The sequence below is a fragment of the Panthera pardus genome, unplaced genomic scaffold (genome assembly GCF_024362965.1).
Source record: "Panthera pardus isolate Hobbes unplaced genomic scaffold, ASM2436296v1 HiC_scaffold_25, whole genome shotgun sequence".
Lineage (NCBI taxonomy): Eukaryota > Metazoa > Chordata > Mammalia > Carnivora > Felidae > Panthera > Panthera pardus.
In genome coordinates, this window is record NW_026526821.1 from 63,628,256 (window position 1) to 63,642,475 (window position 14,220).

Here is a 14,220-nt window from a genome sequence, read left to right on the forward strand (position 1 = left end):
TTCTGGTTTTTTTTTAGAAATATTTAACATTTTTCAAAATATATATTTAATTTCAAATATATATCCATCCTGAATTGAGAAACTTTTAGGGATTTGTCCTCAGGAAAATGAGAAATGGGCTCAGTGATGTTTCTGCAAGGATGCTCATTGTAACGATATGCATAACAGCATAACACTGGGCACAAACTAAACATACAACAAATAAAGTGTTGGTTCAGTAAATTATGGTGCCAACAATCATTCGCTGAACTGCTTGGCAGCCATTAAATTCATGTTGCAAGAGAATAATACTTAGTGATGTAGGAAACTGTTTTATAATATCTTAAAACACAAATTTCAAAACAGGAGAAATATGCTCTTAGTTATTTAATGAAAGTATGCGCATGGAATAAAATTCTATACCAAAATATGAATAGTGGTTGTCTCTGCATGATAGGATTATGAGCATTGTTTTTCTTGAAGGAACTGTAGATTGCTTTTATATTTAAGAAAAACTTTTTTGAGTTCTGTGCCATGTTGCTGATCACTTTTAGAGCCTCATCTTGCATTTTAGGTATTAAATACTTTGTCCTTTTTCTTTCTTTTTCTTACATGTATACTGTAGTTTTCCATGTTAGGGCGTATAACCTCATCTCTACCTAGAATCACGTATACAGAGAAGGTACAGAATCACTGTGTTATTGGTAACACTTTGGTAGCTTTGTCTTCTTAGATTATGATACTTCTGAGCCCAATGCTTATTTGGCTGTGATGATTGCACATAACTTCTTCCAATCTCAGTCACTCTGTCCAAGAACTGGGTCTGTATGACAGAAATAAGAAGTTCTTCTGCAAAGGCTAGTACAGTTTACGTATATTTTCTTACTAAATGTATTAGTTTGCTAGGGCTCCCAAAAACAATGCCACAGACTGGATGGCTTATACAACAAATTTGTTTTTTACAGTGTTAGGTCTAGAAGTCTGAGAGGAAGGTGTTGCAGGTTTGGTTTCCTCTGAGGCCCCTCTCCTTGACTTGCAAGTAGCTGCCCTCTTGCTGCCTCTTCACACGGTTGGTCCTCTGTGCGCATGCTCTGTTTTCCCAGTCTCCTTTCCTCGTAAGGACAGCAGTCATACTGGATGAAGGCCTACCCTAATGACCCCATTTTGACTTAATCACCTATTTAAATAAGGCCGTTTCTCCAAATACGCTTTTATGCTGAGGTACCAGGGGTTAGGGCTTCAACATGTGAAATTTGGAGACACAGTTCAGTTGGTAACAATATATGTCAGATATGATAAGTTTAATGACAAAGTGGTGTTGATGAAGTAAATTGTAATTAACTGCTTATGAACTGTTACAACATCCTAGAGAACTACAGCTGTAAATGAACTCCCCTTATATAGGGGAGAATATGGAAGATTGTGGACGCATTAGCAACAATTTTTTGTGTTTAATCACCCCTGGAAAAGTGTCTCAAACTTTGTGACCTGTTGACAATAAGGCCCATTTGTATATGTTTGTATATGAAGAATAGTATCTTTTGTAAGTATTAATGAAATATCAGCAATCACATTAGATATTTCAGGGGCTGCCAAGTGAAGAGAGATTAGAATTAAAAGGGAGTGGAATTAAGGTTAGTGGGCAAAAGATATGAAACTATTGGCCCCCTGACATTTACAACTTTCTGTAGGTAGATCGTGCAGATCTGAAGGTGGGTTAGTTCTTTGTGACTGATGTTCTGAGTTTGTTGGGCCGGTATGGAGGAAATCTGTATATTGTTGAGTGTGGTTGTGGAGTTGACAGTTTGTTTCTCTCTTGAGATTCTTAAAGGTATGGTTTTGTTTTGTTGTCTTTAATAATCTACCTTACCTTTATATAACTAAAACAAAAATGATAAAAAATATTTATTAATACTTTAAAATGTAGATTACTCATCAAGAATATCATCACATTAAATATCCTGAGGAATGTATTCTGTTACTTCTTTTCCTTCTCCCTCTAGTGGGCAGAAACTATTTTGAAAATATAGCAGGGAAGGGTTTATTAGTGTTGAGTGGGCGCATCACAATACAGTGTCTCAACTTTTAAAAACATTAATAAATGTTAATATTTCAGAATCATTGACTAAAATGTTTTATTCCTTCCTAGGCATAATAATGGATCTTTGAATGTTGAAGATGTTCTTACCAGCTTTGACAATACAGGAAATGTTTGTAAGTTGCATGTTCCCTTTGTGGAAATATTTTTAGTGTTTTAAAATGAATTTATAATTAGTGTTTTTCTCACTAATGTTTATTGTAATGATGTGTGTGCATATGTGTGTGTGTGTAATACAAACTTTTATTGTTTCCTGCTGCAAAATCAGCATCATGTAAGATGCACCTACTCAGTAGGATAAGGGTGTCTTTACACTTTGCAGTTGTGTGAGTGTGCGTGTGTGCGTACATGCATGTGTGTGTATAACAGAATGTAGGTCAAAAGGAATACTGGACTGTCTCTTTTTCTTGTTTCCATTTTGACCTTCTCAGTTAATCCAACAGATGGGCTGTCTCTTTCTTTTTTGCTATATTTTGGGTACTTTCGTTTCCACTTCCTGCTTTGCTTTTTCATTACAGAATAAAACCATTTGTTTTCCTTGCTGTGAATATAATGCCAGAAGGTTTCTGTTTTATGCAGTATTATAATATAGAACACGTTGCCTTTTCATCTAAGCTGATTGTCAGGATAAATTTATTCACTGAGAGAATTATCTAAATAATTATCATGTTGGGCTGCCTGGGTAGCTCAGTCAGTTAAGCGTCCGACTTTGGCTCAGGTTATGATCTCAGGGTTCGTGAGTTCAAGCCCCGCGTCGGGCTCTGTGTCTACAGCGCAGAGCCTGGAGCCTGCTTCAGATTCTGCGTCTCTCTCTCTCTCTGCTCCTCCCCTGCACTCTGTCTCTCTCTGTCTCTCAAAAATAAATAAACGTTAAAAAAATTAAAAAAAAATAATTATCATGTCATATGATGAAAGAAATCAGCCAATAATATATTTTTATCACCATGTTAAACAACATATGATGAAGAGCTGCGTACTCCTTCATGTGTGTTGCTTAGGATATTTCTCTTCAGATAGTGAATTATTTGTGTAATATGACCTTTTCAAATGTAAACATTGTACTCAGATACTTTTTTCTCAAAGGAAATTTTGTTGCTGTAACTTTTCTCTGAACTAAACTAATGAACTTTGCTAACAGTATTACTTTATCAGATGCGTTCTAATTTTACGTCTGCATAGAATTATGCCTGAGCAATACTCAGGCAATAGTTTTGTTTTTATGCTCACCTATGGCAAGCTTTTCATAATATAGACAAATATTAATGTATTTTGTCACTAAGGAATCTAAAAGTATCCTAAAATTATCCAAAAATATTTAAATAATATGGGTTCCTTTTTCATAGATAGTGACAGGTTTGCCTTTTAGTTTCTACATGTTGGCACTTGCTGAATTCTTTCCCACTTAGGCATATCTCCATTTTACCGAGGGTTAGGACAAGGGATGCTAGTGGTGTTTGAGGAGACATTCTCCTTTTAATGTAAAATATCACTAAGTCAGGTTTATGCATATATAATTTAGGAACATGGGGGCGCCTGGGTGGCTCTGTCGGTTAAGCGTCCGACTTCGGCTCAGGTCACGATCTCGCGGTACGTGAGTTCGAGCCCCGCATCAGGCTCTGGGCTGACTGCTCAGAGCCTGGAGCCTGTTTCAGATTCTGTGTCTCCCTCTCTCTGACCCTCCCCCATTCATGCTCTGTCTCTCTCTGCCTCAAAAATAAATAAACGTTAAAAAAAAAAAAATTAAAAAAAAAATAATTTAGGGACATGGTCCTAAAATGTTAAATGTGGAATTTTTTGATTCAGTAATGTAAAACTTAAGTATTGTTTCTAGTATGAAATAGGGCCACTAGCTGGCAGCATCATGTAAAATAAAAATATTTTCATAAAGGTCTACGTTATTATTTTATGCACGAATGCCTGTCTTGTCCTCCTCTGACATTTTTTTCTCATCAACTTACTCCACACCGCCTTCATCCACCCCCAGTTGTTGCATTGACAAATGGAGAAATTGCATGCAAAAGGTACTTTTTTACTGATGTTGTATTGTTTGGTGGAAAGGTTTGAGTCTTTGAATGAGACCCACCTACGTTTGAATCTTGGCTCTGAAATTCATCTTGAGCAATTTACATTATGTCAATTTATATGAGTTTATATTATCTCTTAGAACCGGATATAATACATAGAAAGTGTATAACACATATTCCTCATAGTTGACGTTCAGGAAATGGAAGCAATTTATTAATTATTACTTGTGATGAGTACCTCTAGAACATCTTTCCATCTTTTTCTAATAATGAAGAGAATATTAAGGGTTGTTCTCATGTTTTAAAGTAAACTATTTTGATTGAACTAACAAGGTAGGAAAAAAATACATCAAATTACCAAAATAGCAATTTATTAAAAAGTCTTGTCACAAATGTTGTGTTAAAAATGTGAATATATTGCCAAGGGATGGAAGTGGTGACAAAAATAAGACCTATTAAAACATGTTTAGTGTAATTTTTATATTATCTTCCTATTTTAAAAGAAAAATCTGTACTGATATTTTACTTAATGATAAATTGGTAAAATCTTGTTATGGTAAAATGGATGTTGATTATATAATCTTTTATACAATCTTTGCCAAGGCTTAAAATGGTCAGTGACTGAAAAAGTGGTTTATCACTTGATGCCTCAAATGTTTGATTTTAACCTGATAGGGATATTAGGTTGAGTCTGTGACTAGAAAACCCAGCAGAGGGCGCCACAATCATAATTCTGTCTCACAGCACACTATAATTTGAATAAGTAACTTGAATAATAACCCTAAGTTTTCATCATGTAAACATATGAAGATGTAAGCTGAAGCATTTCCATTTGATTTATTTTTCATGTATTTAATATATTCAGCAATCCATCAATACAAAAAAGAAGATTTTCCTGAGTTATTTTTGAGTTAATTTTTTTGTCTTTTGTTTTCAATATCAGTTTAATTTTTGTACTTCTAGCTTTAAAAACAGGAATATTTTTGGTCTTGTTAATCTTGATAGAGATCAGAAGTTCTATATAAGAATATCTATTCCTAAATGACCGCCATGGTAGTAAATACATTGATGGTACACTGAAAGATATTTAAAATAAGGAAAAAAGTTTCTAATACTGTGAGAGAACCAACAGATGGAATTATTCATTTGTTTCAGGAATAGTCCAGGTTAACAGAACTTCCAAATAATAGAAAAAATGACTAACATATTTTAAAGGTATAAAAACCTGATATGTGTATATGTATAAAATGTATGTGTGTGTGTGTGTATACAAAATATATTCATGGCTTAATGGAACCATTAATCTCCATTTTAAGTTAATTTTTAAAACCAAGTAATGATTTTATTGTAAATTTTCAAAGATGACAGGATCAGTCTTCGTTCCTGAATTTGTTCTCTAATAAAAAAGATATGGAAATGTCTTTAATTTTGGAAAACAAATGAAATTTCTGGGTAGTTCCTTATTTCCTGAAAGATTAGAAAAAAAATTCTATTTACCTTTATTAGTTACAAGTGTTTTGTGTTTCTAAATGTGTGACCTGTGAAGTGTTTTATATTTTTGTGATATCCTCTCAGAGTTTGAATTCCTTTGAATGCTGTAGGAAAAAATTAAAAATGAATCTCACACAGTCATCTTGGCATAATGATTCACTGCCCCAGAGAATATATTTGCTATTGTGGAGAGCACATTATTTTGAAAGTCAAGCTCCCTTTCTGCTTTCCTCTATTTTGGGATAGGTATGTGTATTTCATTCTTTGGGTCTACTACTTGAGGACCTATTTCCTTTTCAAGTATCAAAGCTGCCCTGTGGAGGGGTTATGTCTGCTATCGATTCCTCATGCCTGGAAAGAGATGCCATCATGCTACCTAGGGAAAAGTATAGGCTGGCATCCTTTACCTCAGGTGGGGTACTGGCTGCTTCTGTGTTTCATGTAACATGTCGCTTGAATACGTTGGGTAACAAGAGTACCCTGCCAAGCACTGGAGCAGATCACTTGCTTCTGTTTTCCCTGTGGGCAGAGTCTCCTTTCTAGCAAGTCCCTGACCTGTAATCAAAGAAGTCCCACTATGCCGTCTCTTCCAGACCCACTTCTCTTTCTCCAAAGTCATCTCTTTCCTCTACTAAAACTAATTTTTAAGAATGTGATCCTCTCCAAGGCTTAATTGATTCAAATTTGGTTGTCATATTACATAATATAACTATTTGGTATTTGTAAAGTCTCATCAGTGCTTGGGGATATAATAGCTTCATTTTTTACTTTTTTAGCACATCATCCTTCATTTGGCAGCTTGAATAGATGAGGTAATAATACTTTTCATACAATTTATTGTGCATGATATATGCAATATAATATGTATAAGCTTTTAATGGATAGGAAATCAATAATAATATATCCCTACAGTAACCTTGTGTGGCTCAGGATCTTTGGCTAACACTGCAGCTTAAATTGGGAGAATGTATTGGTAAGACCCCTTCTACCATTCTTTGAAAATTTTTTTTTTCTCCTGGCTGGGCTACATGACATGGTGGTTGGTATACCATAGTCTCCCGGGGAAATTTGTAGACCCTCTGCCTTATATACTCTCACATTTGACGATAGTAATTTTTTCCCCCAGTGAATCTCAGGGCTGATCTGGATTTTTAATATACACAGCTATAGTCTCTTGCTTTTAGATCCTTCCTGGTGGTCTGATAGTGGGACCTGTTTTATTAGGTATCCAAAACTGATCTCTTTCAGTTTAGTAATAATTACTACCTGAGGAAATACTCTTACTAGAAAATGAAAATATTTGGGGTGCCTGGGTGGCTCAGTCGGTTAAGTCTCTGCCTCTCCTCCACTCATGCTCTGTCTCTCTCTTTCTCTGACCCTCCCCTGCTTGTGCTGTGTCTCTCTCAAAAATAAATAAACATTAAAAAAAAGAAAATATTTTGTATTTTAACTGCATTTGGGAAACCAAGAGAAGGTAACCATCTCTAAGGAAATATAGTCCCAATTTTTAGTTTTTTTCATTCTTTTGTGTTACATAGTTAGGGTCTGTAATATTGGTGGAATTATCAAAGCTTCAGGAATATCAGCTTGGATTTAAAAATTTTTTCTTCATTCAAATAAAGGTATGTGTGTGCATTCACATGCACGTGTATGTATGTGTACAGGTGTATAATACCTATGTGTAGTTATATGTGTGTGTTTATATATGTGCGTGTGTATAGAATGTATACTTGGTAAGATAGTTTGCTTAAAAATAAGAAATTTGGGGGGCGCCTGGGTGGCTCAGTGGGTTAAGCATCCAACTCTTGGTTTTGGCTCAGGTTGCAAACTCATGGTTCATGGGTTCAAGCCCCACATGCTTGGGATTCTGTCTCCCTCTCTTTCTCTGCCTCTCCCCTGCTTGCCCTCTATCTCTCTCTCTCTCTCATAAATAAACTTAAAAAAATTTTTGAGCTTTTATAGGTAATTGCTCTATTTTTAACTTAGTGGGTTCATGGAAGGATCATGGAATATGAAGTTCAGGTTGTAGTTCTGCCATTTACTAACTATGTGATCATAGGTGAGTTAACAAATCTGAGTTCCTTATTATGATTGGGTAAGGAACAATAGCTTCTAGTGTGGTGGACATAGTGTTAGGTAATGTGAAAGCACTATGTAAACTGTAAAGTATGTGTGTTCCTAACATGTGTGTGTTCGTTTTTATTGTTAGTATTCATATCATTTGTCTCAACCTTTGCAATATTTTAATATTGTAAAATAACACAAGTTAGGAAATATTTTTGGTGTGTGCCATCCTGTTTTCATATTTTGCATTATTTTGTTATGTGAAAACACAGTGCAAAGCTACATAATTAAAACAGTGAGTATCAGTGCAGAAATACACATATAAAGCTGTGTTTTAGAAAAGAGAGTTCAGAAAGATATAAATATATGCGATTTATCATACGATGAAGATGGAGTGTCAGTAAGAAAGGAAACGATGATTCTTCAATAAATGGTGTTGGGAAGCATTGTTTAAAAATTTAGAAAAAATATCAAAACTGAATCTCTCCTTTATGTTATGTACTGATACAAATTTAAGCTGGATTAAATATTTAATTAAAAATCCTAGCGCTCCACTTTGAGATATTTCAGATGAATAATTTAATAATAAAAAAAAGGACGGGCCTTCGAATAGTGACCCAAACCCCATGAATTTAAAGATGAATATATTGACTAAATCAAGATTTTAAAAGTAACTTTATTCAAAAAGCATCAAAAAAGTTGAAAGACAAGTGACAAACTGGTATTATTTGTGACATATATGCAGACAAAGATGTATTTCCTTTATTGAGTGAAGAACTCCCACAAAGCAATAGCAAAAACAGACTGCAGATCCATATGAAAAGGGGAGAACATAGCCAAAGATTAGGACAAGTTATTTCACACATACCCACAAAAACAAAAACAAAAACACCCCCAAAACCAATGCTCTATAAACACATCAAATAATTACTTTACCAGAAATGAAGTAATGAAACAATTAAAACAGTGAAATAAAATTTTTGTTTATCAAATTGGCAAAGATGAGAGGAGATAGGCAATAACCAGTGAATTATAGGGAAATGGGCCTTTTCAACTGCTATTGGTTGGAGGGTAAATGATTCTACTTTTAGAGGTGATCTGCCAATATCTTTTATAATTTTAAGTATCCGTATCATTTTGACTAATAATTGCTTTTCTAAAAACTGATGAAACCATTATGCAAGCCTGGAATGTAAGAGAGTTCATTGTAGCACAAAGAACAACTGGAAAAAGCATAAAACTTTAATTTTAGATGACTGGTTGATTATGGATAATCCATGGACATAAAATATTATGTAGGTGTTCAAGATTTTTAAATCATATTAGGTTAAAAAAATCACTTTAGGGAATATGATCTTCTGTAAAATACATAGATATCCATTAATTATGTGTGTATGTATGTATATGCATAGAACTATGTCGTAATGCCCCTCATGTTTTGTTGGGGGATTAGGGTTATGGTTGATTACTACTTTCTTCTTTATCCTTTCCAGTACTAATGGATTTTTTTATGACACATGTTTATTAGTTTTATAACTGGAATAAACAATGTTCTTTTCATTTTGAAAAAGCGTAGATATTCTTTAACTTCCAAATTGAGTATTACTATTTTTGACAGAAAGCTGTGATAAAATCTTGAATTGCTAAGTACAGCACTGTGGAAAAAAAAGGAGCAATTCATTTTACCAGTGAAAAAAATATAAAATATTTTGTTTTAAAATTGCACTTTTCTCTAGGGAGCTCACAGCATGTTCCACATTAATTGTCTTCATCTCCCAATGGACTTACGAGATGATAAATCAGAGATCAAATCATCCTCTCCCTGTATTAGGTTGGGGGGAGTACCAAAGAGGCTTAAGAGCTCAGGTGGTGGCAGAATATTGAGCTTGGGCATTGATAATTTTAAGTTTTGTTAAAAAATAAATTTTAAGTTTTAGTGCATTACATGGTTATTATGTGTGGGTAATGGTCAGGGGCCCCTAGACTGTGGTAGGCCCCGTGTCAGTGGGGAGCTGGTGATAGGCCACACTGACATTAGGTTTGGCTCCTAGCCCTTCTTGAGAATCACAGTGTTCATGTACTATGTAGTCTTTGTGGGAGAGAGGTTTTTTGTTTCTTGTTTTTTTTAATAATGTTTATTTTGAGAGAGCGAGAGCAAGCGCACATGCAAGCAGGAGAGGGACAGAGAGAGAATCCCATGCAGGGGATTCCCAAGCCCTGATGTAGGCCTTGATATCATGTCTGTAGATCATGACCTGAGCCGAAATTAAGAAGTCAGATGCTTAACTGACTGAGCCGCCCAGGTGCCCCTAAGAAAAATTTTTTTTTATTTGAAATAAAAAATTACAGAGTTGAAATGATTCTTAATAGTAGGTGCTGCTATCATGAGAAAAGAGTGAAATAAACCCTGTAATCCTTTCTAGACTCACCAATGTGTGTTATGCTTCGTGACCGCAGTAACACTGGAGCATAGTTCACATCATTGCCATAAACCTGCTAGTTTTTCAAACCTCCTTTAAGTAGTTGCAGGGATGTTCCTAATTTAAGTGCCTCCAAGTTTTAGCAGAAGAGACATATGCCAAACAAGTCTTTTTTTTCTTCCCTCCTCTGAGCAAATGCTGAGTAATACCACTTCTTTCTTCATCTTCTTTTAAATAGCTACCATTTTTTTTGCACCCTCCCCCTCCCTCCCCCCCCCCCCCCCCCGGGATTTATCAGGAGCTTTGTGAATATTATTCCCATTTAGTTCTCTTTATGTGACAAGGGATGAGGAAACTGATACTCAGATAAAGATAACTTGCTTAAAAATTAATATTTATGAGGTTGTTACACAGGAATTTAGAGCTATTCTGTATTTCTTGAAGGTAGCATTTCTCCAAAGTGGCGAGGAATGAATTTTAAAAGTTCACGGTGGGAATTGGAACTAAAAGTGGTAACTTGGAGTGCTAGAAAATAACTTTGGCAAATGGAAAAGAATTCTGTCCAGTGGATTGTATCTCAGAGGAGACTGATTAAAGGTCACTGGAAATGGGCTCTGTAGGGTTCCTGCAAGGTAGTTGACAATCTAATGGAGCGGGGATTTGGGGAGTGAGGATGGGGCAAGAGAATGCATTTTCTTTTAATAGTCTGAAACCTAATGTGGGTTTTGTTTTATGTCAGGGTTTTTTGTTTTTTGTTTTTTTTTTCTCCTTTTTGGGAAGTCCTGCTTTTTGCACAGTAATATAATAGTAGCAGTGATTTGTGTTTTTACATAGCCCTTTCTCTGAGGTACTCAAGTGTTTCTCAAGCTTAGGGCTATAATGATATTTAAAAATTGCTTAACAGAAACAGAAGTCACACAGAAAGCTTGACAGAAAGGATATTCTTGTTTTTACCGAAGTTGTTTGGATTGTGGCCAGCCTTTCCACAGGGAATTATGGATATTTGGATACTTGTGTGGCCTGTGTATGTTGTATCCCTCGATGAATGCTTGATGTGGACAAAATATTTGGTGATTCAATGAATTTAGTGTCTGTATATATGTATCTCATTTTTCTTATGTTCTTCCCTCTCACCCTTCACCGCCCCCCCCCCCCCTCCGCCCCCCGCCGCCTTTCCCTGCATCTGACTATTTGTCTTTTATCCCGGGGAGGTGGGGATGGTCCATGGAAGGAATGAGGAAAAGTTTCAGATTGTTCTGTATATGGGCTGAAAAATATGGATATATTCTGTGTGTTGTAGATGCCCCCCATGCTCACAATCTGCCAACTCTATTATGTTGGATCAGGTCGAGTCTTTGTTCCTGGTGGTAAATTCATGGTGTGTTTGAAGCTTTGGCCCATCCATGTTGTTGGAGGCCAGACTTCTGTGTCATGGCCATTTACCAGGGGTCCCTTAGTTTCTGACTGAAAGGTGTGGTGGAATCCAGAATCACAACTTAAATGAAGTATCATTTTTGATAGTGTGATAGTCAACGGGTGGAAAAAAAAAACCCGGTATTTTGATTAATCGTGGATTTTGTTTTCATTTTAATATTTGATAACCCCATCAGAGCTTCGTGGGGATTGGTTGGACTGTCATTACCTACAACTGAGAACTCCTCTGCTTGTGCCTGTCCCCTGATCCTTTTGAGGAGAAACGAGAACAACAAGAAGGGGAGATTGATTCACATTGCTCTGTTCGATCTTTCTCAAGTCCTACAGGTTTGCAGTTCCTGTGCTACGATTGAGCACTCAACTTTGTATCACACTGTATTAATTCTTTGTTAGTCTTTTTCTCCCCGAATAAAGTTTGACCCCCTAGATTGCAGGGCCATGTCTTCTACTTCTGCCGCATTCATAAAACCATGTCCTCTCTGGTTAAGGATGGTAGTCCCAGTCTACGCGACAAAAGGATTTTCAGCTAACTTGAGTGCTTTACCTCTCTTGATTAAATGACACGAAGGCAACATGCAGTCTCTAGCAGTTTTTCTTTTTTTCCCCTCACCCATCTGTTGTCATTCCACACTGCCGCTGATTGTGTACCTCTTAAATACAAAACAAAAATCTTAGGAAACAATTCTAACTCTTCCTATCATAAGACAACTCTCGACTTCCTTTTTACCCCCTTTCCTTCTAATTCTCTGTTATAGTCTGAAGAAATAGCCTGGCAAGGCAGGATTTTCCTTGGACTGTGTGAGCCCGGGTAGGCAGAGGGGAGGAGACTGAAGCAGACTGGTTTCTGTTAGGTAGGGTGACTGTACAGCCTGGTTTGTCTGGCAGGGTCCCAGTTTACGCCTGTTGTTCTTAGCCTAATTATTTTTTTGGTAAAGTTTATTTTATTTATTTTGAGAGAGGCAGAGAGTACCTCAAGGGAAGGGCAGAGAGAGGGGGGAGAGAGAGAATCCCGAGCAGGCTCCGCACAGTCAGTGCAGAGCCCGACACGGGGCTAGAACTCATGAACTGCGAGATCATGACCTCAGCCAAAACCAAGAGTCAGACACTCAACTGACTGAGCCACCCAGGTACCCCTCTCAGCCTAATTATTAACACAGCTCTTTTCACTCCCAGAAGTGCGTTGGTTTGGATGATAAATTATTCGCCCATTTTTAGAAGACAGAGAAAGATCGGAAACTTACATTAATTACTAATGTCCAGTCATACCTCTTTATTCCACCATAGTGACTTGTACAAGGTCTGGCTCAAGTGGTATTCAAAAAGTATGCATTGAATCATTTGAATCCTTAGTCACATTCACATGAATTCATTCATTCTATGCAAGTGTATTTATATTTGATACACTATTATATCTAACACAGAAGTAAATCTGATACGCTATTCTATCTAACACAGAGGTAAATCTGGGTCTCAATTTTAGAGGGCATATACTACAAGCCCCATAAACTCTAGAAATTGAATTCAGAACACATACCTGTTTTGATGAGCTGAAAAAATTAGCTAAATGAAAAAAATGAATTACTATCAAGATTTGACAATAGGAAAATTCACAGAGAGTTTTCTCTTAGAGAAACATAATGATCTAGAGGTCCGAGTCTGTGCTCACGTGGTAATGATTATCTGGAACTGAGCACATTCTCCATTTTGTACCCTCACCACTCCACCCATGTATGTGTGAATTCGCAACTTCTCTTACGTATTCTGTACCCGGAGAACTTTAAGCCATGTTTGTTTTTGTGTATTTTTCAGATTGTTTCGTTACCTACTTAAGAATCAGTTCTGATTAGTCAACTTGTTTGTCAAAGCTAATTAAATACTTGTAAAGTCTTTTGGGATAAGTCTTTTTAAAAAATTATCTGAGTATAGTTGACACACAGTGTTACATTAGTTTCAGGTGCACAGTAGCGATTCCACAAGTTTATACATTTGGCTATACTCACCGCAAGTGTAGCTACCATCTGTCACCATACAACCCTATTAAGTATCATTGACTATATTCCTTATGCTGTGCCTTTTATTCCTGTGATGGACATAATAAGCCTTTTTGAATTCAACAGGTTAATCATTCATCTCTGGGAAATATTTTTTGCCCATACTATCTAAGAATGACAACTCTTATACAAATACTTCTGTTGTTCTATTTAGTAAAGGCGATATTGTTTAAAATTTCTTTCAACATCCAGTCTCTTTAAGGAAACACATTTTTGAAGCTTACTCATTTGAGTTAAAATTGTAAAATATATTAAAAAATGAAATTGAAAACTCACATAGAGCTACGGGAGAAATTTTAAATATTTGTGAATGTATGTTGTGTGTGTGTGTACATGAATGTGTGTTTATGTGTATATGTAAAATACATAGTTAACTTTATCTTCACTTGCCTTTTCTTGTTTATAGATTGGAAAAGAAAGAGCAATCTCAGCAAGTGTTTGTATTAAGGGCCTATTATGTGCTCTCCTGCATTTTCACTTCTCAAATGGTTTCTCAACTTTGAACTACTACAAAGGAATAAAACATTCTTCTCCACATGTTGAAGAAACTACTGTGTATTAAAATATGGATAAATATCTCAGTGTCTGATGCATCCAGGTCCTTGGATGATCTGTGAATAATGTCTTAAATCTCACCAGCAGACATCTTTTTAAAAATA

General features: G+C 35.9%; 1 protein-coding gene across 6 annotated transcripts in view; it reads left to right on the top strand.

Annotated features, from left to right (window-relative positions):
* CAMKMT (calmodulin-lysine N-methyltransferase) overlaps positions 1–14,220 on the top strand; it is a 404,462-nt gene that overhangs the window by 21,330 nt on the left and 368,912 nt on the right. For all 6 annotated transcript variants that reach the window (XM_019467368.2, XM_019467540.2, XM_053890651.1 and 3 more), the window contains exon 3: positions 2,129–2,193. In XM_019467368.2, the coding sequence (XP_019322913.2) occupies positions 2,129–2,193 (65 nt within the window). The remainder of the gene's footprint in view (positions 1–2,128; positions 2,194–14,220) is intronic.